Genomic DNA, 27,331 nt, shown 5'->3' with positions numbered 1-27,331 from the left:
GGCATACAACATGTTTTTTCACTTCACATGTGGATGTATGATTGAATACTATATGAGTATGGTATGAAAGACTCACAGAACGAATGTTGTAAGATGACTATGTGCTGAATACTTGACACACACCCCTGCAATTCTTTTTGGCTTTCTTTAGTCCACTATCCCTTCTCCTGAGTCCTTTGGGAAGGTTGCAAAATAAACTATGTAATCGTGCCCTCTTCTTAATTGCCCCATATATTTATTGCTCCTTAAATAGTTTAAAGTAACTTTTGAGTACGAAATCAAAATATAAAAAATAAAAAATAAAAAGATTTATTCAGTCAAAATTTTGGTTTAGTTGTGTCACAATTGTTTCATTTTCATTGTGCACGTAAATATGTTAAAGTTTGACGCAGCATTGGCAGTCTTGTTTGTTTGATACTACGTATGGCGTGGCCTTGCTGCGCTTTTGCCAAACCCCTTTGTTCCCTGCTTTATTTCAAAAGCAGCAGTCAAAAACAAAGAACTACAGATCCCATGAGGCTTGGGAACAGAAAGCCAATAGGAAGCAAAGAGTAGTAGTACAATCTACCAATCAGGACCAAGGGGCCCCTTATTATACCTAACTTGACTGCAAGCAGCCCTCTTTTCTTGTGCAAGAAGTTATGAGTAGGCATACAACATAGGCACAATGAGCAACACAATTGAAATAGTTAAAAACAAAAGTAAAAACATCTTTAACAAAGTCTATAAAACTGGGTCTAAGTGGTAGGGAAGGAACCGTAGAAGAGTAGGCCAGGATAGGTGCAATTTTTTCCATAGGATCCATGGACAGAGAGTTGAGGAGGTCCAAAAGCTTCTTAAGTGGATCCAGGTGTTTGAGTAGATGGCAAACACAACAAGATGATGGGCGGAGTGCTGAAACTTTTCAACCACTATCCCCCAGTCACAGATCTGGATTTAATCCATCGTTCTTTTGCTCACTATGCCACAGAAGTTTGAACCCAGCCATATGCAAATCAGTCTTGACCCTGTTCCTCATGGAAACAGTGAAGCCCGAAGTGTCAGGTCAGGTCCTCCATGGACCGGAAACAAGCATCCTAGGACTGGTTTGTGTTTCACCCCTCATCGGGCAGGCTAGCTTGAATCCAGTGGCACAGCAAGCAAGGGACCTACATCTGGGAATACCCATGGCCACTTAGGGCGAACATAGCAAACACAACAAGATGATGGATGAATTGCTGAAACCTTTCAACCACTCACCCCAGTCCCAGATCTGAGTTTAATCCATCATTCTTTTGCTCACTATGCCACCCCAGTTTGGACCCAGCCACTGCCAGGCCAGGTCCTCCAAGGACCAACACTTTGGGTGCACTAGTGTATTTGGCAAGGCCATTCCTTTAATCCAGAGAGGATGCGGACTCCTAGCAAAATGCCACATGTTAGGCATAGCAACTAAAGACCCCTAGAAAGGACGCCTGGTGCCTCGTTTAGTGAGAAGCTCCTATAGTTAGGACACACAGAATAGCCACCCCCCCTTATCTGCTACTCTATGGAGGCACTTTGCCCACCAACATGGCTGGCCATGGAGTATTCCTTGTCCCATAAACAAAAATGCCCAAAAGTGTGCCCAACTCGTCTGTGTGTACGCACAAAACAAAAAGTTATTGAAGATATGTATTTATGTATAAATTAGTGCTTAACCTGTTTAAAAAAAAGTGGTGTCAGGATCCACGTTAGGAGGCCACTGCAAATTGTACCTTTCATTGCCCCTGCCAGTGCTGCAAATGACTGTACCAACCCAAATACTAACCATCACACTCACAATTCAGACCACTGCAGGCCCCCATAGCTATAAGAAGGACTTGCAGGCAGATATTAGTAATTTTAATATATTTTCTGTTAATAGACAACGGTTGCTCTGCCCATTTTTAAATTAGTCAAACAGCGCCACCATGTACAAGACTGTCATAGGGCCGATGTTGACAATAAAGTGGCGGTGTCGAGCACCGGAAACCACAGGATCAAAATAAGGAGCAAGTAAACTATGAACTAATGCCACATCTTTACACGTTTCTTGCCTCAGAAACATAAGGCCTGGCGCCTACAGCTGTGATGAAAGAGTTGCCTGGGATGAAAGCGGTCCGATGTCCCTTTACTCCTGCCGCCGCCCAAAAAATGCCTGAGTGTGCCAGGGTAAAGGAACAGCTCTGCCCACTGACATGGACTCGCCTGCAGGCCTCTCCCCCCTCCCCAAAGGAGTGACACACTCGACCCATAGATGGGCTGGGACAATTTCCAGAGTGGGGCTGCTGCCATCAATTTTGCATCCTTGAAGTTCATAGGGATTGTGAAAAATCGATGAGTCACTCAAAAAACATGTCAGAGCGATTTGCTCTGGCAGAACCATATATAAGCATAGTCATTTACACAGTCAAACTAGAATCACACATTGTTGTAAGACTATATGCAAGTTAATCAGTTAATTGAGATACGATATCTGGACTAAGTAGCTGCAGAGTGAGCTTCTGAGGCATTTTATCTGGTTCCCAGTAGTGTGCGCGAAAGTTCACCCATGCCACTGGTTCTAGACTCCTGCGTCTAGTGATCTGAACTCGACTCAAGATACTAGAGGAGGAACCCCATAATCCCCCCTCACCAAACCCACACAAGGATGACTAACGTAGTCTGGCCCCCTCCCGAAAAACTTTGAATTTCCATTTATAGACCTCACTAGAGATACACCTCCCACCCCACTCCAGAATCTGTCCCTTAAAGAGCACACCACTTGAGGAACCAAATAAATCCTAATCTCTTCCCTCCAGGGTACCCCAAAGACTCATCTGAAGACCTCCGAATCCTCAGTCTAGGAATCCTCTAAGGATTGTTCAGGTAACAAATGGAGGTAACCATGCAAAAAAGGCACTTTCCTACAATGTACAACATATTTATATTGAAAATTAGTCATGTTATTGCACCGGGATCTCTCGAAAGACGTGTCTTTTGAATTGAATAATTAACCAGTATTCAAAAAAACTATTCCGTTTTACAGCACATCCAGATGTATATCTGGAGCACTTAATTTTGATTTTGATTTAAATGGCTGCACAAATTCCTGGTAACAAGGATGCTGGAGGAACACAGGAACAGCCTGACCCCAGTGTCACAGGCCAAATTACATTTCAAGCTAATGCACTCCTAGTAAAGCAATAAAACACTAGACAAGTCAACACAAAAATAAAAGCTTACAAAATATGCTCTTCAAATTAGCAGTAGTAGCTTGATTCAAAATACAAATATCTAATATGCTTTGTAAGATGTAATACAAGGTATGTGCATTTGAATTCCTCCTCTGACACAGCAGTAATTCTCTGTCCACTGCTTTGAGAAAAACCTACACATGATAGGCTGTTTTAAAGCCAATGAAAGGGCTTTGTGGTAGGGATTATAGATCAGACCAACAACATCAAAACAGTACCCTTTCAAGCTTAACGTTGTGCATAAATTATGCCGTAAAGAGCAGAGAACTTTGGGCAGTTCCCAAATTTAGATGGAGAGTAGCTCCTGTAGATAACACCTCAAATCACCAGTGGCACTCTGTCTCTGCCAACCTCAATTGTTTGTTTTTTTCTAACAATGTTTTTAAGCATAAGATTAGCACAGTGCTATCCACACTGAGCTTGAAAGGGACAAGGTCTTGCCATTTCTACAGCAAAGTCTTTAAGCATAGGATGACCACAGTGCCATCCACGCCGAGCTGTAAAATGACAAAAGGCTGTTGCTGGTGTTGTAGTGTGCTCTAAACAGGAGCTGCTCTCCACCTAACTTGAGAGCTACCTATATCTCTCGAATTATTTTTTGCATACATTATGTAGCACTCTATGCCTGAAAGGGTATTGTTTTGACTTATACCGGATGCTCCCTTGTGTCTGGACAATGCTAAACCTCTCTGAACAGCTATAATAATAACAAAACAATTGTCTGGGGTTTCTTTTATTCATTCCAGGTTGGCTTAGATGTTTATTACCAATTCAAAGCTGTAATAATGTGCCTGGTGTGGAAAAACGTTTTCATCAATTTACAGCTCAGTGTGGATAGCACTGTGCTAATCATATGCTTAATATATATATATATATATATATATATATATATATATATATATATATATATATATATGTATATATATACATCCAACACGACCTCCCTCCAAAGAGAAAGACGAGACCACAGCAGGGAAACCGTTTGGAGCCAGCTTTTATTGAGGAACACCTCCGTACAAACGAATGCATTTCGGCATAATGACAGCCTTCTTCAGCGCCTGGGGTATTCTGCAACAGAGAAGGCGTTCATATGTATATATATACATATGAACAGGTGCAAACAATTCATAAATGACCTGTGCTCCACACAGAGTTTTACTAGCCTCTGAAGAAATGCTCAGGAGAGCATGAAACGCGTCAGGCTGCAGTAATTGAATCAGGACTTTGTTTTCCATGTCGACGATGTCATCTGCCCATTAAAAACGAAATTCATACCTACCTGCTTGTGGGCTCTTTCAAGTGTGTTTGATGTTTTACCGGCCGGTCCCCGGTCGGGGAAGAGCCCTGCCACGGAACTTGTGGATTGTGCTGGAGCCAGAGGGCACACAGCGAGAGGTGAGCAGATGGGGCGTTGTGCAGATAAATACAGGCATCGTGAACATGCAGGAAATGAACTTCTGGGCCCACTGGGGTTTTAATCGAAGTAACTTTATTTTAACTCTGGGAGCAGCGCACAAGCGTAAACACAGAACTCCAAGTACCAGCAGGCTCCGAGGAGCCAACGTCCACTGGGCAGGTGCAAACAATTCATAAATGACCTGTGCTCCACACAGAGTTTTACTAGCCTCTGAAGAAATGCTCAGGAGAGCATGAAACGCGTCCGGCTGCAGTAATTGAATCAGGACTTTGTTTTCCATGTCGACGATGTCATCTGCCCATTAAAAACGAAATTCATACCTACCTGCTTGTGGGCTCTTTCAAGTGAGGGATATATATATACATATACATATATATATATATACACACACATACATACAACAAGTTCCACAGCGGAACCATCCAATGTGGCGCAACAACAGGATACAGATTCAGTCAGCAAGGGTGCAGGTAAGTGTCATTTATTCAAACATCATAAGTCCAAATTATATGTATATATATATATATATACATATATACATATATATATATATATACATATAACGATATCTCCGAATCCCCTCTGCAGTGCCCAGCCGAAACACAGCCAAAGGAACGAAATACAGACTCCAATTTTCGTGGATTAGCAGGTCTTTATTCTACAAATGTTGTCAGACGCGTTTCGAATACCTCCGTATTCTTTCTCATATATATATATATATATATATATATATATATATATATATATATATGTAAAATCGCTTCACCGTGCCACAACGCAGCACACGTGCACTCCTTATGAGACAGGCAACGTCAATCCAAGTTCAAGGGGAATTAGTTCCCCAACGCGCCAGGGGGCACGTTTGCAGAGTGCTTCAGGGAGGGGGCAGGGCCTCCGGTGCGATGCCGGTCTTTTTTTTTTTATTTTTTTTTAAAGCACGGGGGCTTTTATTGGCCCTGGGGACCCCATGCCGCAGGGCATGGACAGATGTATTTTTTTAATTTAGTTCCTCAGGCCATTTATGGCCCCGGGGACCCCATCTCCAGGGCCGGCCTTCATTTTTTTTTTACATTTTTTTTTTTTTAGGAGGGTTCGCGTGGCCCCCCTCCCGGGCCACTTCTAGCCCCTGGGACCCCATCCCCAAGGGCTGGAGGGGTCCCCAATCCCCGCGCGGGAGCCGGCATTGCTTTTCCACATGGGGAGCTGCTAAGATGCAGCTCCCCGTGTGGAAAAGCAACCTGCTTTGGTTTTTGGAAGAGAGAGCAGGTTTCCTGCTCTCTCTTTTAAAAACCAAAGCAGAGTTTGCTATGACAGGGCGGCAGCCGTTACGTCTCCCGCCCTGCAGTAGCAAACTGCAGTGTCCCGGGGGTGGGCACCACGGGACACTGCAGGAGCCGGCCCTGGGGGGTGGCAGTCCCCATGGCCATTACAGGCTCCAGGAGGGGGGGGCACGTGGCCCCCCTCTCTTCAATAGCAAAGCCCTGGGGGTGGTGATCCACGGCGCTGGGGGGTCCTTAACGGACCCCCAAAATTACATAAAATGTACATATTAGTGCGCCGGGGAGGTGGCGGTCCCTGGGGCGTGTGGGGGAGTTCTAGCCCCCCCCCACACAGGTATTTACTTATTTAAAAAGAAGGGTGGCGGTCCCCGGGGCAGCGGAGGGGCCACCTGCATAATAATTTCAGAAATCCCCAGGGTGGCAGTACCCCGGGGTCTTGGAGGGGCCTTAATGCCCCCCCCCCCATACATTTGCATGGCTGTTTTGGAAATTATGTATTGTACAGCTAGCAATAACTAGTGAATTTCCGTAGTTGTTCAGTATTAACTTGTAACACAACTGTACTTTATATACTTTGTGTTTTTTCAGAGAGACATAAAGCACATACCTATCCTTATACACAAACACAAGCACATACATTCCCTGGGGCTTTCACAGATTTTTCGTTCATAGGTCTGTTTCATTATCATACACATTTTGCTTTCGACCACCACAACTTACAGCATAGGGCAATGGGTCAGCCACTTCAGTCATTGGCCCTGCTCACTGGTGGTGATGGCACTTAACTTGGGCACTTTCTCGGATCCGCATATAAGTGGTCAACTTCACAGCATAGTGGGACAATATCTGCTTTTATTTAATCATTTTTTATTTATTTTAATTTTGCGATGGGTCATTTTTCCCTCTTTTTTTCTAACCTCCATTAGAAAGCATAATTTTACTTTGTATTACTGTTAAGTTTATAAAGTCTATTGCAAAGGTTTGTAAAACAAATTGCAGCCTGGCCAAAGCAAAACCTTTTAGCTTTGCCAGTGCTAGATTGACATATCTGTAAAACGTCTCTTCCTACACCGGCTTTCACATGTTGGACTGTGTCATTCAGTGGATCAATAAACAGATTGTATATATCAAGAGTTACGCAAGATACTCTCGAGGATCAATTACCTAAAAACAAGCATTTGCAATGCAATAGGACTCGCATTAGGAAAGTGTGAGCTATTGGTATTGTAAATGACAATTTTTTTTAATATGTGTTGGCTTTGAAAATATATAAATTAATAGCATTGTTATTCACAAAGCCAATAGCTTACACTTTCCTAATGCGAATCGTATTGGCTATGGCAAGGCTTGTTGGCAGCAAGCAAGGACAGTGCTGTTGTGGTGCTGAGTGATGTGGTGGTGCCCCAGAGTGATGTGGTGGTGCCCCCGAGTGGTGCCCCCGAGTGATGTGGTGGTGCCCCCGAGTGATGTGGTGGTGCCCCCGAGTGATGTGGTGGTGCCCCCTAGAGTGATGTGGTGGTGCCCTAGAGTGATGTGGTGGCGTCCTAGAGTGATGTGGTGGCGTCCTAGAGTGATGTGGTGGCGTCCTAGAGTGATGTGGTGGCGTCCTAGAGTGATGTGGTGGCGTCCTAGAGTGATGTGGTGGTGTTGTGAGGCGTGCGGCAGTACGAGGCGTGCGGCAGTACGAGGCGTGCGGCAGTGCGAGGCGTGCGGCAGTGCGAGGCGTGCGGCAGTGCGAGGCGTGCGGCAGTGCGAGGCGTGCGGCAGTGCGAGGCGTGCGGCAGTGCGAGGCGTGCGGCAGTGCGAGGCGTGCGGCAGTGCGAGGCGTGCGGCAGTGCGAGGCGTGCGGCAGTGCGAGGCGTGCGGCAGTGCGAGGCGTGCGGCAGTGCGCGGCGTGCGGCAGTGCGCGGCGTGCGGCAGTGCGGGAGTGCGCGGCGTGCAGCAGTGCGCGGCGTGCAGCAGTGCGCGGCGTGCAGCAGTGCGCGGCGTGCAGCAGTGCGCGGCGTGCAGCAGTGCGCGGCGTGCAGCAGTGCGCGGCGTGCAGCAGTACGCGGCGTGCAGCAGTACGAGGCGTGCAGCAGTGCGAGGCGTGCAGCAGTGCGAGGCGTGCAGCAGTGCGAGGCGTGCAGCAGTGCGAGGCGTGCAGCAGTAAGAGGCGTGCAGCAGTAAGAGGCGTGCAGCAGTAAGAGGCGTGCAGCAGTAAGAGGCGTGCAGCAGTAAGAGGCGTGCAGCAGTAAGAGGCGTGCAGCAGTAAGAGGCGTGCAGCTGTGTGTGGCGTGCAGCAGTGTGTGGCGTGCAGCAGTGTGTGGCGTGCAGCAGTGTGAGACCGAGCGAGAGACAGAAGAGAGTGTGTGAGAGCGAGAGAGAGAAGACATGGTGAGAGAGAGAAGACATGGTGTGAGAGAGAACGCGAAGCCAGAAGATATGACATGAAGAAGGGGCGTGTTTGAGAGAAAAGGGAGGCAAAGAGTGAAAGAAAGGGAGGGAGCGGATGCCGGGATGGGGGGCGCAGAGAGGCTAGGACTAAGAGACAGGGTGAGGCTGAACAGACAGAAGCGTGGTTAGAGAAAATGAAGCATAGCAGCAAGTTAGCAGAGCTGGATAGAAAGGAGAATTCAGCATGAGGGACAGAAGTGAGTAGGGTATGGTCCTGTTTATGACCTGCGGAGCGCGTGAAGTGGCTGGTGGCAAATGGAAAGAGTGGCCGCGGTCGCTTTGATGTTCTTGTCTTGTCTTGTCTTGTGGGAGAGGTAGGGGGAGCGAATTCCTGTGCACGCGCCTGTCTCACATGAACTGCACAGGATCCGCAGTGGGTAGACTTTTCGGAGCGCTTGCTATAAATCTTGCCTATCATTCCTTCGGAATGAAATAGACGAGACCTAAAAAATATATTATATATATATATATTAGATATATATATTAGATATATATATTAGATATATAGATATATATATTAGATATATATATATATATATATATATATATATAGAGAGAGAGAGAGAGAGAGAGAGAAGATAGATTATATGAAAATACTGGGATAGCAATTAGCCTTTATCCTTAAGACACTTCCAAATGGTCAACTTATTACATAAATCAAAGAGTGAACAAGGTCTGAAAAGGGCCTCTTGCTCTAAGGGTGTTTAAAGTCCAATCTGTACTCTAAGACTTAAAAAGAATTATAACGTGCGAAATTTCTGTAATACATTTTGCCTGGGATTTATGATAACAGCACCGTTTGACGAGGTGTCACTGCAACACTAAGGCAAATTCTTGATTACAGTAGAAGTTAAGACACCGCAGAAGTATATGGTATTATAAGGGGGGGGGGGGCAAATTGCACAATGACCGACTACAAAAACCATTGCTTGTGTTTTAGAGAGGATCTAATTTAATGAAATCATTCCTAAAGATGTGCAATGCCTTGAGCGGCTCTCAGTTCCTGTGGCAAATAGCTGATAAAATAATATGAAATATTTATTTGCCACCAAGACATTATGTCAGGCCTGTCACTAGTTCAGATCCTCGTTTATAGATTGGGTTTCTTTCCAGGAATTTAGCACCAATGTGGTCAATCCTCTTACTGTTGGGGAGGGCAGGGTGGGAGGGGGGGTTAGATCTTATTTTAGCACTTAACTGACTAATCATTAGCTATGATTAACAGAAATCAGTAGCCTGTATGTATGTGCAGTGAAATTAACAGCAGCTAGAAGCTGGTGCTAACCCAACAGTTTTTCTATGCACACAGAAGTATTACCACAATTCTGCAATGCGGTCTAGGGACACATGCTAATGTATCGTCATGGTAATTTGCGAATGCTATATTTAACACTTTTCCATGCACTCTGCATAAGGGCCCACAATATTAAAAGTTTTATGATTGGTGACGTGAAATGATACATAATTATATTACTGATAAACGTGAATTTGCTTATAGTTGCTTTTTTAAAACAAAATAATTTTGTATGAGTAAAATGACCAGCTAACTAGAACTGGTGTGAAACCTATGGTTTTTTCAGTGAATTTCAAAGTTTTTTTAAATGGTAATTCCTAACTATAACGTGGCTGAAACCTATGGTTTTTTCAGTGAATTTCAATGGTTTTGTAAATGATAATTTTTAAAGGTATTAATTGTTATATTTTTTATACTGATTTACTACATTATTTTAAATTATTTATTTTTAGATATTTTATTTTTTAAATTACATTACATATTTTTAATATACACTTTTTTTTTATTTCACACCTCTCTGCAACGCAGCCCCCTGGCGCGTTTGCTGAGGGGGAACTAATTCCCCTTGCATACTGGGGGTCCCTGGGGGCCAACTAGCCCACCTGGAACCTCCAGTATGCGCCAGGGGGCTGCACTGCAGAGAGGTGTAATGAGGCCACACCCTTTTTTACACCTCTCTGCAACGCAGCCCCCGGGCGTGTTTGCAGAGGGGGAACTAATTCCCTTGCATACTGGGAGTCCCTGGGGGCCAACTAGCCCACCTGGAACCTCCAGTATGCGCAAGGGGCCTGCACTGCAAAGAGGTGTAATGAGGCTATGCCCCTTTTTACACCTCTCTGCAATGCAGCCCCCTGACGCGTTTGCAGAGGGGGAACTAATTCCCCTTGCATACTGGGGGTCCCTGGGGGCCAACTAGCCCACCAGCAGCCTCCAGTATGCGCCAGGGGGCTGTGTTGCTTTGCCCCGGGGGGAGCGGTTCCAGGGGCGGTGTGGGGGGGATTGGGGATCCCCCACACTTCTTTATCACTATGCCCCCGCGATTTAGTCCCCCCAGGGGGTCATTTGAAAAAAAAACAGACCGGGTTTTTAAAAAAAAAAACATTTGGGCCTTGGGGGTCCTTGTGGGACCACCTGGGCAGGCCTAGGGGGTCAGGGTTTGTCTACCCTGCCCCCTTTTTGTGTTCTACATGTTTGTTTTTCTGCTTTCTTGTGCCTCGGTCTACCGAGCACAAGATTGAATGCAACACTTCCTGGTTTGAAGTATTGACAGCCAATGAGCATGCAGCTTTCTCGGGAAGGCATGCTGATTGGCTGCCACTGTCTGTCAACACTCCATAACAGAAACTGTTGGCAGCCATCTTGTGCCTAGGTAGACTGAGGCACAGGAAAGCAGAAAAACAAACGTATGGAACTCAAAAAGGGGGCAGGGTAGAAGCACCCTGACCCTCTAGGCCTGCTCAGGGGGTCCCAGAAGGACCCCCAAGACCCCAATTTTTTTTTTAAATCGGAAAAATCGTGGGGTGCTCGCACGGTGCGCGCACGGTGAGCGCTTATAGATATATAAATTTTTTCACATTTGATTTTCTCAACAACTACTGGAGGGATTTACACCATTTAAACAAAAGGGTGATCTGCGAATCAGACTCTACCATTTTGCCAAATTTCTTGTAATTCCGTTCAGCCGTTCGGGCTGTAGCCGTGTTTAATCGTCCTATGGAAAATAACATGTGGAAAACACGTTTTGGGACCCCCCTTTTTTTCCAGCCCCCACTTCACGAATCCCCCCAAAACTTTCAGGGAATGAGCGGAGCAGGCCATCTTCTTTGAGAAATTCATCAACCGGTGCCAAAGTTATTCCCAGTAGAATGTTGCGGATTTCCTATGGAAACTAGGTCCTAACTATAACTTATATATATATATATATATATATATACATACAAGAAACACAAAAAAGCCATGTATGAAAGGTTCACTATGAGGGGTTATCACCCTAGTATGCTTAAAAAAGGTGAAGATAAAGTAGCCCTCATAGACCGGAAGGATGCACTGTTTAAAAACTCAGTAGCGGGGCAACTAACTCCCAAAACCCCAATAAGACTCATAACCACCTACAATACGCAATCCTCCGCATTCAGCCAGATAATAAGAAAGAGGTGGGACATCCTTTTACAGGACAAAGTGTTAAAAGAAAGATTAGATCCTCATCCCTCCATAACATACAGAAAAGGAAGATCCATTCTTATGCAAAGTCACTTCGATAAGAAAAAAACATGGCTGACAGCAAAAGGCGGATTTTTTAGGTGCGGAAAATGTAAAGCCTGTAGCTATAGCACCAATGTAAGGGAGGTTGAACTCAAGAGAGTGAAAAAGAAATGGAAAATCACTAAAAACATCCAATGTACCACGGATTATGTTATCTATGTAGTGACTTGCCCATGTGGCAAATGGTACATCGGTTCAACTACCTTCCCTGTGAAAAAGCGAATCTTGGAGCATTGGCGTGCAATAACGAACAAGGATTTCGCGTATAGCACGGCCAAACATTTCCATCAATATCATGATGGAGACTGGACCAAGGCGAAATTTTTCGCTCTTGACTCAATCCCAAAACATGTCAGAGGAGGAGACTGCCTTACAGCATTACGCAGAGCAGAGTCCAAATTTATTTTACAAGCAGGATGTATCGTACCTTTTGGGATGAACATTGATGAGGAGATGTATGTACACCTATGAAATATTGAACTGTGAACTTCCTAATTCCCCTGAATGATACTCTGATTCCATGACATATGTCTAATTTTTAACCCTCACTTATAATTTTTTGGACAAAGTGTTTTGTAGTTGCACCTTTGAGAATTATTGTTTTGATTATCTGTGGAGATCAGACAGTTAGAAATTTTTGAGAGAGGACAATGTTTTAACATGTTGCTAATTTCAATAACAAGATATTTGTCAAATTGCCTTGTACTAATTACTTTCTATTTTCATTTTTTACTTTTCCCTTAGAAACAATTTGTCTTGAAAGGAGTGACAAACCACAAATAGTGAATACCGTTACAAGCACTGCCACTTCACAGGAAATTGTAAATTACAACTAAGAGCACGGGATAGTAAATATTTGGCAGATATCATTTTGATACATAGGATTTGACCTTTTTTGATTACCTGAGAGATATAGATATTATTAGACATATAGGCATGAGGATAATTCATTAGAGATGGATTTTAACGGTGAAGGGCACTAGTCCCAATCGACTCAAGTATTACACTTACCTAATATTCCGTCTCTCTCTCTTATCTTGTGCCCGCCCATCTTCATACCTCCCACTCACTTTGACCTATCTATATCTCTCTTCATTTTTCTTTTCTTTTGTCCCTTGTCTCTAAAAACCTGTCTTTCTCTACAATGTTTAAATGGGTACTATACCATAATGCGAATTAATCGCGCTTTCTCTGCAAATAAATGCATTTAAGATTTGAGTGGCAATCAACCAAAAACACTTGGGAAATGTGCACTATTTTTCTTTATATGATTTGAATTAAGAATCCGCATTGACAGAGTTTCCGTGTGATGTTTGTAAACACGGATACTTTTTTCCCTTTCTATTGTTTTGAAACAGTATATAAACAAAGTCAAAAAATGGTGGTCATGTGACCAAGAGCCTGTGAGCTCGAAACGCGTCTGTTTATGCCCGAATAAACAAACTTTTCGGTACCTGGATGGTGTGGCTTGTCGTCCTTTTGCTTGGATAACAAGAGGAATCCGTGGAGATATATATATATATATATATATAGCCCAAGACGTCCCCTCCAACAGAAAAAGACTTGAGGCAGCACACGGGGCTCATGGAACATCCGCCTTTTATTTTCAGTTCAGACCATGGGCATGACGCGTTTCGGGGGTTTTTCCTTTTTCAAATGCCCCCCTGGTCGAATTGTGTCTCTGTTGCTTACAGTTCCATTTTTATTTGAAGGTCCGTCCCACCCTCTGAAGTAGTGTGGGTTGCCTGACAAACACAGCATGGAGTCGCCTCTGCCTTTGATGGTAAACTGCATTTCCCAGCATGCAGCAGTGTATGCATGCCGGCGGCGATACCATTTACCGGCTCGATTTTCTTGCTAGGTCAGCAGCCGGTGTGCCATGTCGTCTGGCAGGAGCTGTGGCAATTGTTCTGGGTTCAGGTGATGACTTCCACATGCCTCTCCCCCTTCCTCGCACTTCAGACTGTCCTGGAAAAGGAAACGCCAATGAAGTAGGGGCGTAACTCCATACAGGTATGGACTGTATTTACAGCATTGTCCATTACAGGCTTGGTACGGGGTAGTCCGAGGGTCTTCCATTTCGCGACCCCCATTGAACACTTGCGGGGGGTGCTTGCCTTGCGTGCGGTTGAGCACGAATGCTAAACATTGGCAACACGCTGAATTTTGCCCAAGACGTCCCCTCCAACAGAAAAAGACTTGAGGCAGCACACGGGGCTCATGGAACATCCGCCTTTTATTTTCAGTTCAGACCATGGGCATGACGCGTTTCGGGGGTTTTTCCTTTTTCAAATGCCCCCCTGGTCGAAATGTGGCACTGTTGCTTACAGTTCCATATATATTTTGACATCAGCCCTTCACCACCACGTAACGTTTTACAAAAATCATTACAAAACAAGAATAAACAAATACAAAAGAATGGCAGCTACAACCACACCGAATGGCTTTGCCAATGCTCATCTACTGTATGAACATCTGAATTCCAAATAAGCGGTTGTTAAGATATGGTTGATACAAGGTGCTTACGTAAGAAACACAGGGCAAATACAATAAAATCCTCCAACACCATTAAAAGTGAAAAAAATGGACTGAATTTAAGAATGCATTCATGAAGCGATGTACCGTACGTCTTCATGAGCAGCAAACACACAAAAGAACACAATACCAGCCAATATAATTTTAATTACTACAAAAAGTAAATGAACTCTTGTTCCAAATTATGGTGCTGCTTTTCTATAACTTACGAAAAATGTTCTGCTAACACAAACACATAAAAAATTATACACACAGGTGGAACTTTCCACCCACAGTAAAAAGTACAGATGCTCCTAACAGAAACACTAATAAAAGGTGAACAAAAAAAAATAAAAAACTACTAATATGAGCATAGAAATCTTTAAAGAGCCAGGAGAATACATGCACATTACAACGAGTTTTACACCTATTCACCGGCTTCATACAGAATGAAAGTGCTCCCCGATGAACATGCAAGAGGGAAAATGTCAATTGAACAGAATCAACATCCCATCGTTGACAGAAAAACAAAACATTACGTGCAATGCCTCGTCCGTGGTAACAAGTACTGTATAAATATAATTAAAAATGCAAGTTTAAGGCGCATTCCACCATCTAAAGACACTTTATTTAAATGGCCATGGCATGAACAAGATACTGCAAGGCACAATTAAGATGCAAAAATGAAAAATAGCTTTCAAGAAAAGGTCTCTAACAGAAACACATTGTTAAATTCACTGACTACACATTTTACAGATCATAAAAGAATTAATGGAATGAATATGTTCAACCTATATGTCCGAAATTATTGTGTATAACATGGGTACTGCCAAACATATTTCCAGGGGTCGCAAAATTTGGCCAGTAGTGTGACCGAGGGCTGCATGCAGACAGTGGGATGAGGGGGGATGGAGGGTGTTTAAGGTGGGCGTAGGTGAAGCAAAGCATGTACGTGCTAAATTGCACAATGTGAAATCAGAAAACCTGTGGTCAATCCCTGCCTCCCCACTTGACCAAATTGTGCGATACTAGACAATTGTTCTATTTCGCTTTGCCTTCCTTTTCTTCATTAACACATATCAGAGGACCGGAAAATACAGGACTTCAGGATGTGCTCTCTTGAATGCGATTTAAAAAAATAGAATATGGTCATTCATACCAGCAACCCAGGCCATCCAAAGGGAGCACATAACAACTAACTTGCCTCTTAGTTTAATACTGAAATTGCTGTCAGATTGCGGTCGTGGTGGGGGTGGGGGGTGATGGATGAAGGTTTCTAAAATCCTATTTGAAAGCTATTGCCTAAAAGAATACTTCTAAATGCACTGTTATAATCTGATGTACTAAGGAGAAACACTCTGCATGGTAATGGAATACACTTTTTGAATTTTGAAGAGAATTACCATAATGTTACACATTTGTTTCAAGAGGTTTTTAAAAATGAATGTGTTCCTAACGTTAAATGGTGTAGGACACATTAGCTACTTCCATTTTTCTACTTCAGTTAACCTGTAAATAAATACTCGCCTGTTTAAAAAAAATGTAATCTTAGTGCTGAGACAAGTAACAGCAGCACAGTGCTGCCGTTGACCAGGAGTCTGCATGTAAAGGTCGGGGAGGGGCAGAATGTAAAGGTTACAAGGGCTGCAAGCACTTGGAGTATCACTGGTTTATATTAATGTTACAAGGTATGAATGTAGTAGAAAGGCTGGGGAAAGGCTATTCAGTATAATCAATAAACCATGAATTGTGCCACTACTGACACTTGATCTGCAGGCACTGTTCAGTACCATATCCTTTCTGTATTGTACCAGGGTGTGCTATTTGTAAACACACATGCTGCCATCACTCAACCATATGCGCGATGAACAACACTTCACCCTTTATGTAATGTACTTCACGCAAGCACACATACACTCAGCACATGCGTTTCATTGCGCATGCACTGCATCTCTCATGTAGTGTATTCCTTGCAGGCATACATACACTCAGTACATACTCTAACCCCGGTTTTTCCAACGAGTAGCTTGTGAGCTACTGGAATGTGTTATGAGGATACCATGGCTAAGATATGTTTATAATTTTTTTTAAGATCTTGGTCATTTAGAGTATTTTACCAATCCTACTACCATTAGGGCAACAACAAAGAAGTAATTAAGAAAAGAGGGTATCCTGCCCCTGGATACCATTAGAATGTCATCTGAAATTTTAAAACGCACAATCCTGAGTAATCAGTTGGTCTCAACTACTTTTAATATTCAATCTTATTTAATTTTTGTACCTGGTGCCTATTGTAGATTTATATTAACCCGTTTCAGGCTGGGGGGTCTTCCATAGATTAGTTACTTTTCCCATAATTAATGACTGGTCTCAAGACCTCCAGCGATGCCCTTTGCGATAATACCTCCCCACAATCCATGATTAATGTCAAATTTTTTTTGGGGGGGGGGGGGTTTATTCTGCTGCTAGGAGCTTGCTCTTAGAACCCATCTTTAAGCAGTTTGGGCTACGTCAATGTCGTCCTGCCCTTTTGGCGTTACAATGTTTAGATAATAAGCACAGTGTTTTTAGGATAACAATTTTCTTGAAAAAAGCTCTGAGCCTAAAGAAACACATGCGCACTTAACTGTTTTTAATGAGATGAGGGCTTTTGTAAGTTTAATACTGTTTTTAACACAATCATGAAATTATTAATGTATTACTCATGTTAATTTCTCTTTTGATGTAAGAATTGTTGGTATGTATATTGTAATCGTGCTTTTATGATTGGTTTGTCTAATCAATCGAATAAAGCCTACCTTTGACTTGACTTTTTTTTTGACAGTACATGCTCTAACACCGGTTTTTCCGACGAGTAGCTTGTGAGCTACTGCTAGCTCTTCAGCTGCCTAAAAGTAGCTCTCCTGTGTCCAGTCCAGCCTACTAAATTAGAAGCTTTTGCTTGACCGAATTAATATAGGTTTACCAACGTTGAAAAATGTGTTTTCAAAGAGAGAAGGTGTGTATTTTCAAAACCGATAGGCTGAGAGTTAAATTTCCAAAATATATGTAAAGCTGATATTGGAGTGCTAAATCAATTGGCATTAGGAAGGTTTATCACTAATATTATGACCTTGGCGCCAAGCGCTTTTAAGATATGGCTATTGAGTATTACCCATGTAAAGGCATTCCAAATTGCTAAAGATTTTTTTTACATTACTGCTGGCTATCCTGCCTGATACAGAGGGGATCACTGAGTAATTTTACATAGGGTGGCCACTAACAACCTTTTCTAATGTAATCACTATTACAATACAAATTTATAAGTAGCTCGATGATTTTTATTGATCATAAGTAGCTCTCAAAACAGAGAAGGTTGGAGAACCACGGTCCCCCCCCCATTCATGTTCTACATAGTACTCTTATTCCTGTACTGTATCCTTCCCAGGCACACATACATTTGGCACAGTCTCATTACACCTGCGCTGCGCAGTACTCTACTTCTACTTGATGTAAATCTAGGGGGATTTAGGCACACAGCAGCGGAACTTTAAAAAGAGGAGTGAGCCTGTAGGCCTCACTCCAGGGATACAAGGCTTAAAGGATCTGTTCATTCCTACTGATAACACGGTAGGTATGCTGCCACCACTGCGCTCATGCTGCTTAACTCTTGGTGAAGGCGGTAGCCTTCCACCACTATGTGGTAGCGCTTTGGCCACCCCTCCTGGTCCAACAAGACCGCAATCAGTGCGACAGGCCTGCATCATGCCACGCACGCATGATCCGTTTGCCTATTACCCAAAAAAAATCACCAGGGAACCAGACAACAGTACAGTTGAGCACTAAAGGGCAGGGATACGCATCTTTTACAGGGCAGAGGACATTTCCCAACACACACAATCAGTCCTCTCTGTACTGGCACAAAGAGAACAAAATTGGAGTGGAATGCTTCCCATAGTAATTACTCGACGTTCTCGTAAATTCAAGCATTTCCTCCGACACCTTTTTGTTTTCATATGTATTTCGTTACTCAGCCCAAAGCAAAAGGATGTTTTTTTTTATTACAGCCTGAAATAAGTTAGAAATTCAGCCCTTAAAGGAAAGAAAGAATGCAAGTATTCAAATTGCATTGCTTCAATATACTGAGCAGGGTAGCGTATCTTAGTCATTAATAGTATATGGGAACTAATTCAGGATTATAAATAACGAGATTTCCGATTCTATTCAGACTTATCTCTTGGCCTACATTGTGGTTCCATTAGAAAACGTTTGCAAATAGAACATAAAACTCGTGACAACACCATCCACGACACAGCTTTTCTGGCTTCGTTTCCATCACACCCTTTATTCAACTAAACGGACACCTTTAAGGGAAACAATGTTCTTAAGTATCTTAAAAGGTAAAGTACATCTTGCAGTAAGGAAGTGAAGTGCAAGGACTGTTTACCGAGGCTGGGAGTAATGAAGTGAATACGTCAGTAGTATGAAGAGAGTGACTTGTCGGAATGGGAACTGCATTTTCTGGTTGTGCTGTAAAAAACAACCGCCAGGCAGGTCAAAGCGACGCATAGGTAAACGTGTGATTTAAACTTCTACAACCGAGGACGTGTTCTGTCCTGCGCCTCGAGCACTTTAGAAGCACAGTCTTCCAAAGCCGGAAGGCTGCACTGCCGCGCTCTAGTAACCTGTGGAATCTCGGTCATGTCCAGACAAATAAAAAACGCGTCCCACTCTGTAGTGGGAAAGCGTAGTGAAGGAGAAGCTTGTACCCATCCGTCTTTCAGGAAAAGACATTTCACTTCACTAGGGGAACGGCACAGGGGCGTAACTTGTATCCCTGCGCCGAGGCTACTCTCTGCCCATCCCAATCGCACTAAGGACCCTGGCTCAGACCCAGGCCTCTTAAAAAGCTATCAAGCAGCGTGTCTAAATTCAACTGAGTGGACCACTCACGATTTTGGGGGGCGTGGGGCGTTCATTGTTACACTCCACGTCGGACACCCTGTGCCTGGGTGCAGAGTCTGCGTGCTTGATTCACAAAGCTATTTGCCTAAGTTTGACTTCCACACAGAAATACAGCCAGATTCATCAATGTCCCGATTTGCGAGTCCTTAATAGCGATTATTAAGGAATCGCTATTAGCGATTATTAAGGAATCGCTATTAATGACTCGCAAAACGGGATTCATGTAGAAATCGCAATATTATTTGCGATTCCTAAGGCTTCCTTATTTGCGATTAGCAAATTGCTAATCGCAAATAAGGAATGACTCCCCAAGCATTCCTATGGGCATAGAGGCCCATAGGAATGCATGGGGAGTCATTCCTTATTTGCGATTAGCAATTTGCTAATCGCAAATAAGGATGCGATTTCAAGGGTGCCAGGGGTGTCCAAAGGACCCCCTGTAGCACCCCTGAAATGTAAATGTAGACTGATGTTGCGCACACACATGTCCAAAGGAAATGTGTGTATGAGAAGTGTGGCTCAATGATTAGAGCGGCAGACCCTGATGCAGAGGTCTAGCCCGGGACCAGGGTTCAATTCCCCGCCTCGGCGGGTCTTGGGCTCAAAATTCCACGGACCTGATAATTCTCGCCTCGGTGCCTATTCCAATCATGGAGTCCCACTCTGCAACTCTGGGCAATAGCTTGCTTAATCTCCACAACGGGCCCCACAACGCTAAGGATGCCTGGCCTCCACCTTGGGGGTGCCCAGGAGTGTACGCCTCACAGGGAAAGCCAGGATGGGTTCCACAAATGTATTCGTACAAGCGCCTTGAGACCCTTGCGGGTGAGTAGTGCGCTATACAAGTATCAATTTACAATTTTCACAATTTTAACATACAACTTAGAAAAATGTATTAAAGTGCATTTTTCAAAGTTTTCGCTATTTACCACTAAGTCAGACTTTGCTGTAAATAGCGGCCAAAAATAGCGATTTCGCAATTCAAAAATGGTTCATGAATTGCATTTAAGGAATCTCAAATAGAGATTTCTTAAATGCAATTTAGCGATTTCGCATTTTGCGATTTTTGCATTTGGGATGATGAATCCCAAATGCAAAAATTGCGCTCGCAAAGGGCCAGATTCTCAGAATCTGGCCCTTTGCGAGCCGATTTTTCAATGATGAATTTGGTGTTTTATTTTAACAAGTGCCAACACGCTTTTTGAATTCACAAAAGCGGATTTTGCACTTGCAAAAAAAATTAATCAGAAACATTTTTTATGTGAATAAAGCTGCTCACGGGATTGGGGACCCTAAAGCTGCAGTGGCTTTTGAGTTTGAACACACCAATAAACGTACATGTCTGTCTGTACTCTCAAATTCCTCTCAGGCCCCATCTAACCCTGGAAAATGCCAGCCACGTACCACTGACAGGGGCAAGAGTAAATCGCTTTCCTGGGTAGGATGGCATTAGAACACCTCCAAAATTGGTGTGGGTTAGAGTAAGATTTGTAATGGGAAAATATCCCCAATGAAAAGAAATAAAAATAGTATATGTATTTGTTCTTTTTTGGGCAAGTGCAAATGTAAACTGGTATTTGCTCATGTGTGAATTGAATTCAGAAAGGTTTACAAGTGGAATTCTGTGTGTCTGACATGTTTCCAAGCGTACTTCCTGACACTGATGCATTCTCTAAAGTCAGTAATCTATACCCATGTGAGATCGCACACCTCCAGTTGCAGATTTACAACAATCTGTAAAATTGGGCCTATCATTTCTTATCCACAACAGTTTTTCTACAGACTAACGTATTGAACGCTGGCCCAGAGCACTCTGCAAAGTCTCTGGTCTAAGAAGTCAACACTACGCACAGTAAAAACAGAAGGTTGCTATTTCATGCACATGCATGGGCCATTAAACGTATGCAGAATTGCTCTTTAGCTTACAATATATTTCATATTTGTTTTTTCTGACAGTGAATACGGGCAAACTCTGAAGGCCGAAACCTCGTGCGCCCCACAAGAAATTAACCAATAAAGAAGAATTTAGCAAGGTGGCTCATTTGCAGATAGTTCCTAAGTCTCCCTATGTAATATGTAAACTATTAGCCGATTAGCAGCAGCACATAGCACTCTTGGGCATACAATGACATTTCATGTTAAAAGGTACAGTTGGCGTCATTGGAATTTTCAAATAGCCTTGTTTTCTATACATAAAAAAACATAAACGTGCTTTATAATTTGAAAATCTGAAAAAAATTAGATTCTAGCTCAAATGTACCAAAAGTTACTAAAAAAACTGAAATATGAAATGGAACAAAGCACTGGGCACCTTGCAAAAGGTAACTGGTAACACTTCACCCGGTGACCACTAATTTTGGGCATTAAAGAGGTTGCAATTTTACCCAGAAAGCTTTGTATCCCTTGTAGGAGAGTAGGGTCTGCTTGCTATGGTTACCCCCACGTTTTACTGTGTTTCACTGGTTTTTCGACTTTAGTCTGGCTGTGGCCCTGCTCATCAGGACCACAGCCTAGCTATTCTCTCTCTAAATTGATACAATGTACTTTAGGTACATATCAGATTGCCTACTAGGTAATCTTTGTGAGTCCCTGTATATGGTACCTTAGGTACCCGGGGCATAAGTACCCCAGAGGCCTACCAGGGGTTGAAGCATGTATTGTGCCACCCCTGGTTAGCCTTCAAAACTGACACCACAGGTCTGCACTTGCAGCCTGTGTAAGGTGGTTTAGGCACACCTTACTTGGATATAGCATACCAATATCTACCTTTACATATAGACACATAGTAACCTATAAGTCACTCCTATGGCAGGCCATGACAATCCTGAAGGCAGAGTGCTTGGTTTTGTGTGAGAGGGTGCCCTAGCATGAGCTGAGCCCCTCTGCAGCTTTCAGAAATATCTTCTTTAAGCTGTTCTATGATACAGCCATACCATATACTCTTAAGTGCATTATAATCCTCGCGGTTAATGCTAACTTTGGTTTGGCTTTATCAAAACATGTTGTGTAAGGTGTCAAACACTTTGGAATACACCCCCGCCAGTTCTGGAGGCGGGGGTAGCATTCCACCCTTCTAGAGGAAGACATGTACATACTGGTAAACCCGGTTAAAGTTAAACAGAGCCCCAGCATCACAAAATGGATGCTGCTGCCACAGACACGAGTCTGCCCTCCTGCTGCTAGACGGAACTCCGGCAGGGGAGGCCTGGACAATAGGTTTCCTGTCCAGGGAGGTGCTGGCACCTCCCCAGACAGGCTTTAGTGTATTGGGGCAGGGTGGGTTGCATTCAGTGAATGCTTTTCAGACACTGCCTGGGGCACACAAGGTGCTCCATGCATTTCCCAGTTCAAACCGGTTGCTGGGGCACTCAGCCCCAGCTCTGGCGCGAAACTGGACAATGGGGAAGGGGTGTAACCACCCCCTCCCCAGTTCGACCCATAGGTGGGTCTTTAGAGTTAGTCCAACCCCTAAACTTAGTATAAGTGTAGGAACCCAGTCACTAGGACTTTAGATTACCCTGGACGAAACTCTGCAACATATATCTTGGACCTTCGACATTCCATATCGACTGGAAGACAGAAGAAATCTCCCTTGTGGTCAAGGAGTGACCACCCTGTTCAAACAGGCACCAAAAGCATATTTGCCAGTCGGCATTTTCAAGGCTCCCGCCGGATCCCGAAGAATCTGCGACACAGGACACGTACTTCCAGACATCTCTGAAGCTGACCGGAGATCCCAGCAAAGCGGAGACCTGTAGCTGACACGAGAGACGTGGTACCGGAACTCCTGGACATCCTGCATTTTTGCAACTGCACCTACTTCCCGAGGTATCCCGAAGTTGTGCATTGGGGTATTTGAAGCCCCTGCCCCGTGCACCATTTGCACCGAAGTACAGAGGTCATCACTTCACAAGTGACCCGTGAGTCCCCTTTCTTCACCGAAGCTTGAGGTTCCTTCACGGTTCCTAGTCTATTGGCCAGTGAGCCCCCACAAAGGCCAATCCTTTGTTTCTTGAGCTTTCCTGGTTGCTCCAGATGTGCTCTGACTCCCCTCCAAAGGAGGAGTCCCCCAGACCTTGCTGGTCTGAACCAAAGCCAATCTTGTCATCTTGCGTGGGTTGCTGTTGCGAGGCTTGTTGGGTCCAATCCGGATTTTGACGCTGCACTCGATATCCTTCGTGGGACAGCTCGAATCCAGCTCCTGGTCATCGTCAACGTCTCCTGGTCCTCGTGGTTGAAGAGTCAAGCTTCACCTCTTTCACCTGAAAAAGACTGGTGCAAGGTGCCCACTAGAATAGTGGACATCATATGCCAGGCCAACTTCTCACATCCTTAATGTATGGAGGGGGGAGAGCAGTAAACAAAATCTCTACATAATCAAATGCAACTCAAACAGGATGGAAGGAAAGACTTTTCTCGTGAGGAAAATGTTTTATTTCAGTGTCCATGCAACTGATGGCATACACTGCAGTGTTCTTTAAATCAGAGTTAATTCAACGCGGCATTCAGTGTATGAAATAATCACAAACGTGTATATCAAATGCAATTAAAACGTGCTGGAAAGAAAGATTCCTTCAGTCATGAAAATATTTAGTTTCACTCTTCGTGAAACTTACAGTCGCCGTTTATTTAAGGTCTTTTAAAGTCTAGCAGAATCATTAAAATGTGGCACATTTTGTTAGGACTCGAGCCCCTAAATTTTTAAACACCATCTAGGGGGATAATTGGACATGCATGTTCTTTCTGCTGCGAATGAGGTGCTTCTGTAAATGAAATGCATGATAATCTGTACAGTGAACTCCAAAAGACAGGCTTTAAAACAAAGCTGGGATACACAGAGGAAGAGGCACCTCTTCGGTTGCAACTCATTTGTAAATAAATGCGTATGTTCTTCTCAATACAACAACAAACTATTTTACTGGGGAGTGGGGGGTAAAGTAATGTGTTAATGTAATCCAGCACCTGTAAATCAATACAACATAAAATAATTCACTGTAAGTGAACACTATCTTGAAGGGTTTTTTGAATAGGCAGATGTATTTTTAATTTTAAAAAACGCTGCCTTTCCATAGCGTTTGCATCCCCTATAAGTCATTAACTATGCGAGTTATAATGCCAAGTAACAGAATGTGATTCAAACCAGCATTTCAATGCCAAATAATTTGATCATCCGTTTTTGCGAAATTCAAATGCCCTTGAGCATATACGTCCAAATCCAAGCTAGCACAGAGTTGTTGATTAATGGAGAGAAAAAAACGGTACTGGCTTGGGGCGTCACCCGAGACGCGCCCCCTGGCAGCTACATATGCAGTGTACACGAGACCTCTCCACTCTCTCCCCTTCAGAACCCCTCGGAAGAAGTTGACATACCGGTAAATGCATTAAATAGTCATCAAGAAAGTTCAGACTGCAAATACTGTGCAAAAGGGCAACCTCCTGCCTTCTATACACCCCATCAGAGCTTTAAATTGGCAGATACTATCCTGAGTAACTGCACATCTGTCACTTAAAAGGGAATGGACCTGCAGCTCTCGGCATTACTAAAATAATATTTAAAGGGAGAGTACCAGAACTACGCAGGAGCAAACAGGTACTCTAAAGAGTGAGTATGTACACTTCAATATATCAATTTAAAACACTACTCTTCAAGGATCTCTATAGCCTACCAGGATGTGTAACTCAGTCAGACTGATTCTTCACATTGGCAAAGATTTCAAGACACCTCTCTCTCTTGCTCCCTCATTTCTACAAGCTGACCTGTAGCCTTAAACTGAATTACCAGTGTGCACTATGTTCTATTGTCTCCATCTTAACTCCTGGCCTTTTCTTTCACTCTCACCAGCCCGCCCCTGTTCGTGTAATTAAATGGCTTTGGGATGTATAAAGTCCTAAAAAAAATAATCCATCTAACATATTTGTGTGCAACTAAAAAATTTAGAACATGCAATAATAATGATAAAAAAGCCCTTAGAATAATAAAGCAATTAATCTTTCCGAAAAGACATTGTGAATAATTTCAATTACCCAGCAAAAAAGACGAAAAAAAAAGCAGTGCAGATGTTTGCATTAAAGAAATAGAAATGGTTCTCCCCTGCACGTGTCATTGTAAAGTAACTCAGTACAAACATGTTTGCCTGCGAAAGGCCCCTCTCAGCTTGTCCCTCTCAAAACCCTTGAAAATATAGGTAAGGGACAAAGAAATCGAAGGACGATGACCATAGTTTTTAAAACATACATTCCCACGGGAAACCATTTCATTATATAGGCATTTGCAACAAGTGGCTTGTTTGCCCAAATACATCCAGCTGGAATCTCTTTTCTCGATTAAACCAGAAAATCTTCGTTTTATTTTCCCCGGAAAATTGAATAATTACGTTGTATTACTATATTTGTATATAAAATAATGGCGTTTCCATTTATGAAAAGTCCAGCTGATACTGAACAATGACACACAAAGCTTAAAAGCGAATTACTGTAACACCATCCAAAAAGGGGAAGTGTTTTCATTAGTGGTGTGCTCATAACATCTGCAATGCCATCGGAGTCCACACACACCAGGGTCCTGCCATTTCCCACTTCACAAGGAGCTCAAAAACAATTTCTTAAAACAACATTTGGTGATAGTTTCCACCAAGACCATGAATCAATCCCGGGGAGTTATTTTCACCCTACCCACACACAGCTCTGCAACACCCCTCACTGTCCTGATCCTCCCCGGAACTCTCACCCCAGTACTGTCACCCAACCATTGTTGCCCCCATCATAAGTGATGGTATGCTCCTGTCACTTCCCTTTTCATTTGCAACCCGCTTTGTAACAACCCCATAACGTGTAGCACTTTGTTCCCTTGCAGCTAGGTGCATACACTTCTATTTTCACGATTTAAGTCAGATCCAAACAAGATCTAAGTAGATGTTTATTGCACTGGAACATGAATCTTACATGAACCGCTTCAGACAGTCCAAAAGAGCAATCCTTTTTCCAAAAACCCTAATTTCTAACAAACAATGCTCACCAATGCCTCAGATCTGTTGACACATCAGTTTGTGTTTGAGCCAAACTGGGAGGTAAGCAGGGAGCGGTAAGGTTACAGTCTGGGAGAAGTACATCAACTGCAGGCTAGTTCAACATGTCATAGACTCCCACCATGTGTCGCAGGCCAGGAGCGCTGGAGTAGGTGAGGATGTTGTTGTTAATATACGGTGACATGTATTTTCTATGCACTCTTATTTTTATTATGTAGTAAATGGGCCGCCTAAGCAAAATATCGTCATTTGGGGAGGATTTAACTTTGAGTTAGAGATGCTCTGTAACTGTTGGAACAGCGTATTAAAATTACATTTATGAGTTTACTCGCCAAGGTGGGCTGGAAGTCTACAACACTGCTGTAAAGCCCACCTGCGCAGCACTAGCGAGGATGGAGTTTGTCTGCTGCACCTGACACTGCCTTGACAGGCAATGGCCAGCAGGGGACCGGACAATGGTCGCTGTACCCTTCCCGCTCTTACCGTTATCGTTGTCGCTCCCGGGACTTGGCTGGTTGGGTACGCGGGCTCGTCCCGCCTGGGAGGCGCTCTGTCCGGGATACATGAGTGCGGAGCCCGGCCAGGCGGAGGGAAACCGATGCTGAGCTCTGCCGACTCCGTCCCGCTTGAGCTCAGCCCCACCTCCTCCTGCCCTCAGCCCCACCTCCTCCTGCCCTCAGCCCGGGCGCTGACCACGGCCCGCCCACAGAGAGAGACCGGGAGCTGGGAATTCCGACTTCCGGGCTGTGACGTCACAGCGCTGGCTCGAGCGGGCGACGGCGGGTGCACCGCACCCACACAGCTCAAGTGGCTCCTGAGCCCACCTGTCCACTGTGTGTCGTCTCGCGTTGCTGCCCTCGGAGAGCCAAAAAAGTTTCAGTTCCGCATAGGACGTGGGGGTGGACTGCAGGCTCACTTCCAGG

At 43.8% G+C, this 27,331-nt stretch overlaps 1 protein-coding gene across 2 annotated transcripts in view; it reads right to left on the bottom strand.

The window, feature by feature from the left end:
* The window catches only part of TMC7 (transmembrane channel like 7), a 479,975-nt gene extending 452,924 nt beyond the window's left edge, over positions 1-27,051 (bottom strand). The window contains exon 1 of one of the 2 annotated variants that reach the window (XM_086942406.1): positions 26,892-27,051. In XM_086942406.1, the coding sequence (XP_086798532.1) occupies positions 26,892-26,973 (82 nt within the window). In that variant the 5' untranslated portion in view covers positions 26,974-27,051. The remainder of the gene's footprint in view (positions 1-26,891) is intronic. The other variant, XM_086942407.1, reaches the window with a different exon arrangement.
* Positions 27,052-27,331: the final 280 nt, after the last annotated feature.

This window comes from Lissotriton vulgaris, chromosome 10, assembly GCF_964263255.1.
Source record: "Lissotriton vulgaris chromosome 10, aLisVul1.2, whole genome shotgun sequence".
Taxonomy (NCBI): domain Eukaryota; kingdom Metazoa; phylum Chordata; class Amphibia; order Caudata; family Salamandridae; genus Lissotriton; species Lissotriton vulgaris.
This window is presented reverse-complemented; position numbering and strand designations above follow the sequence as displayed.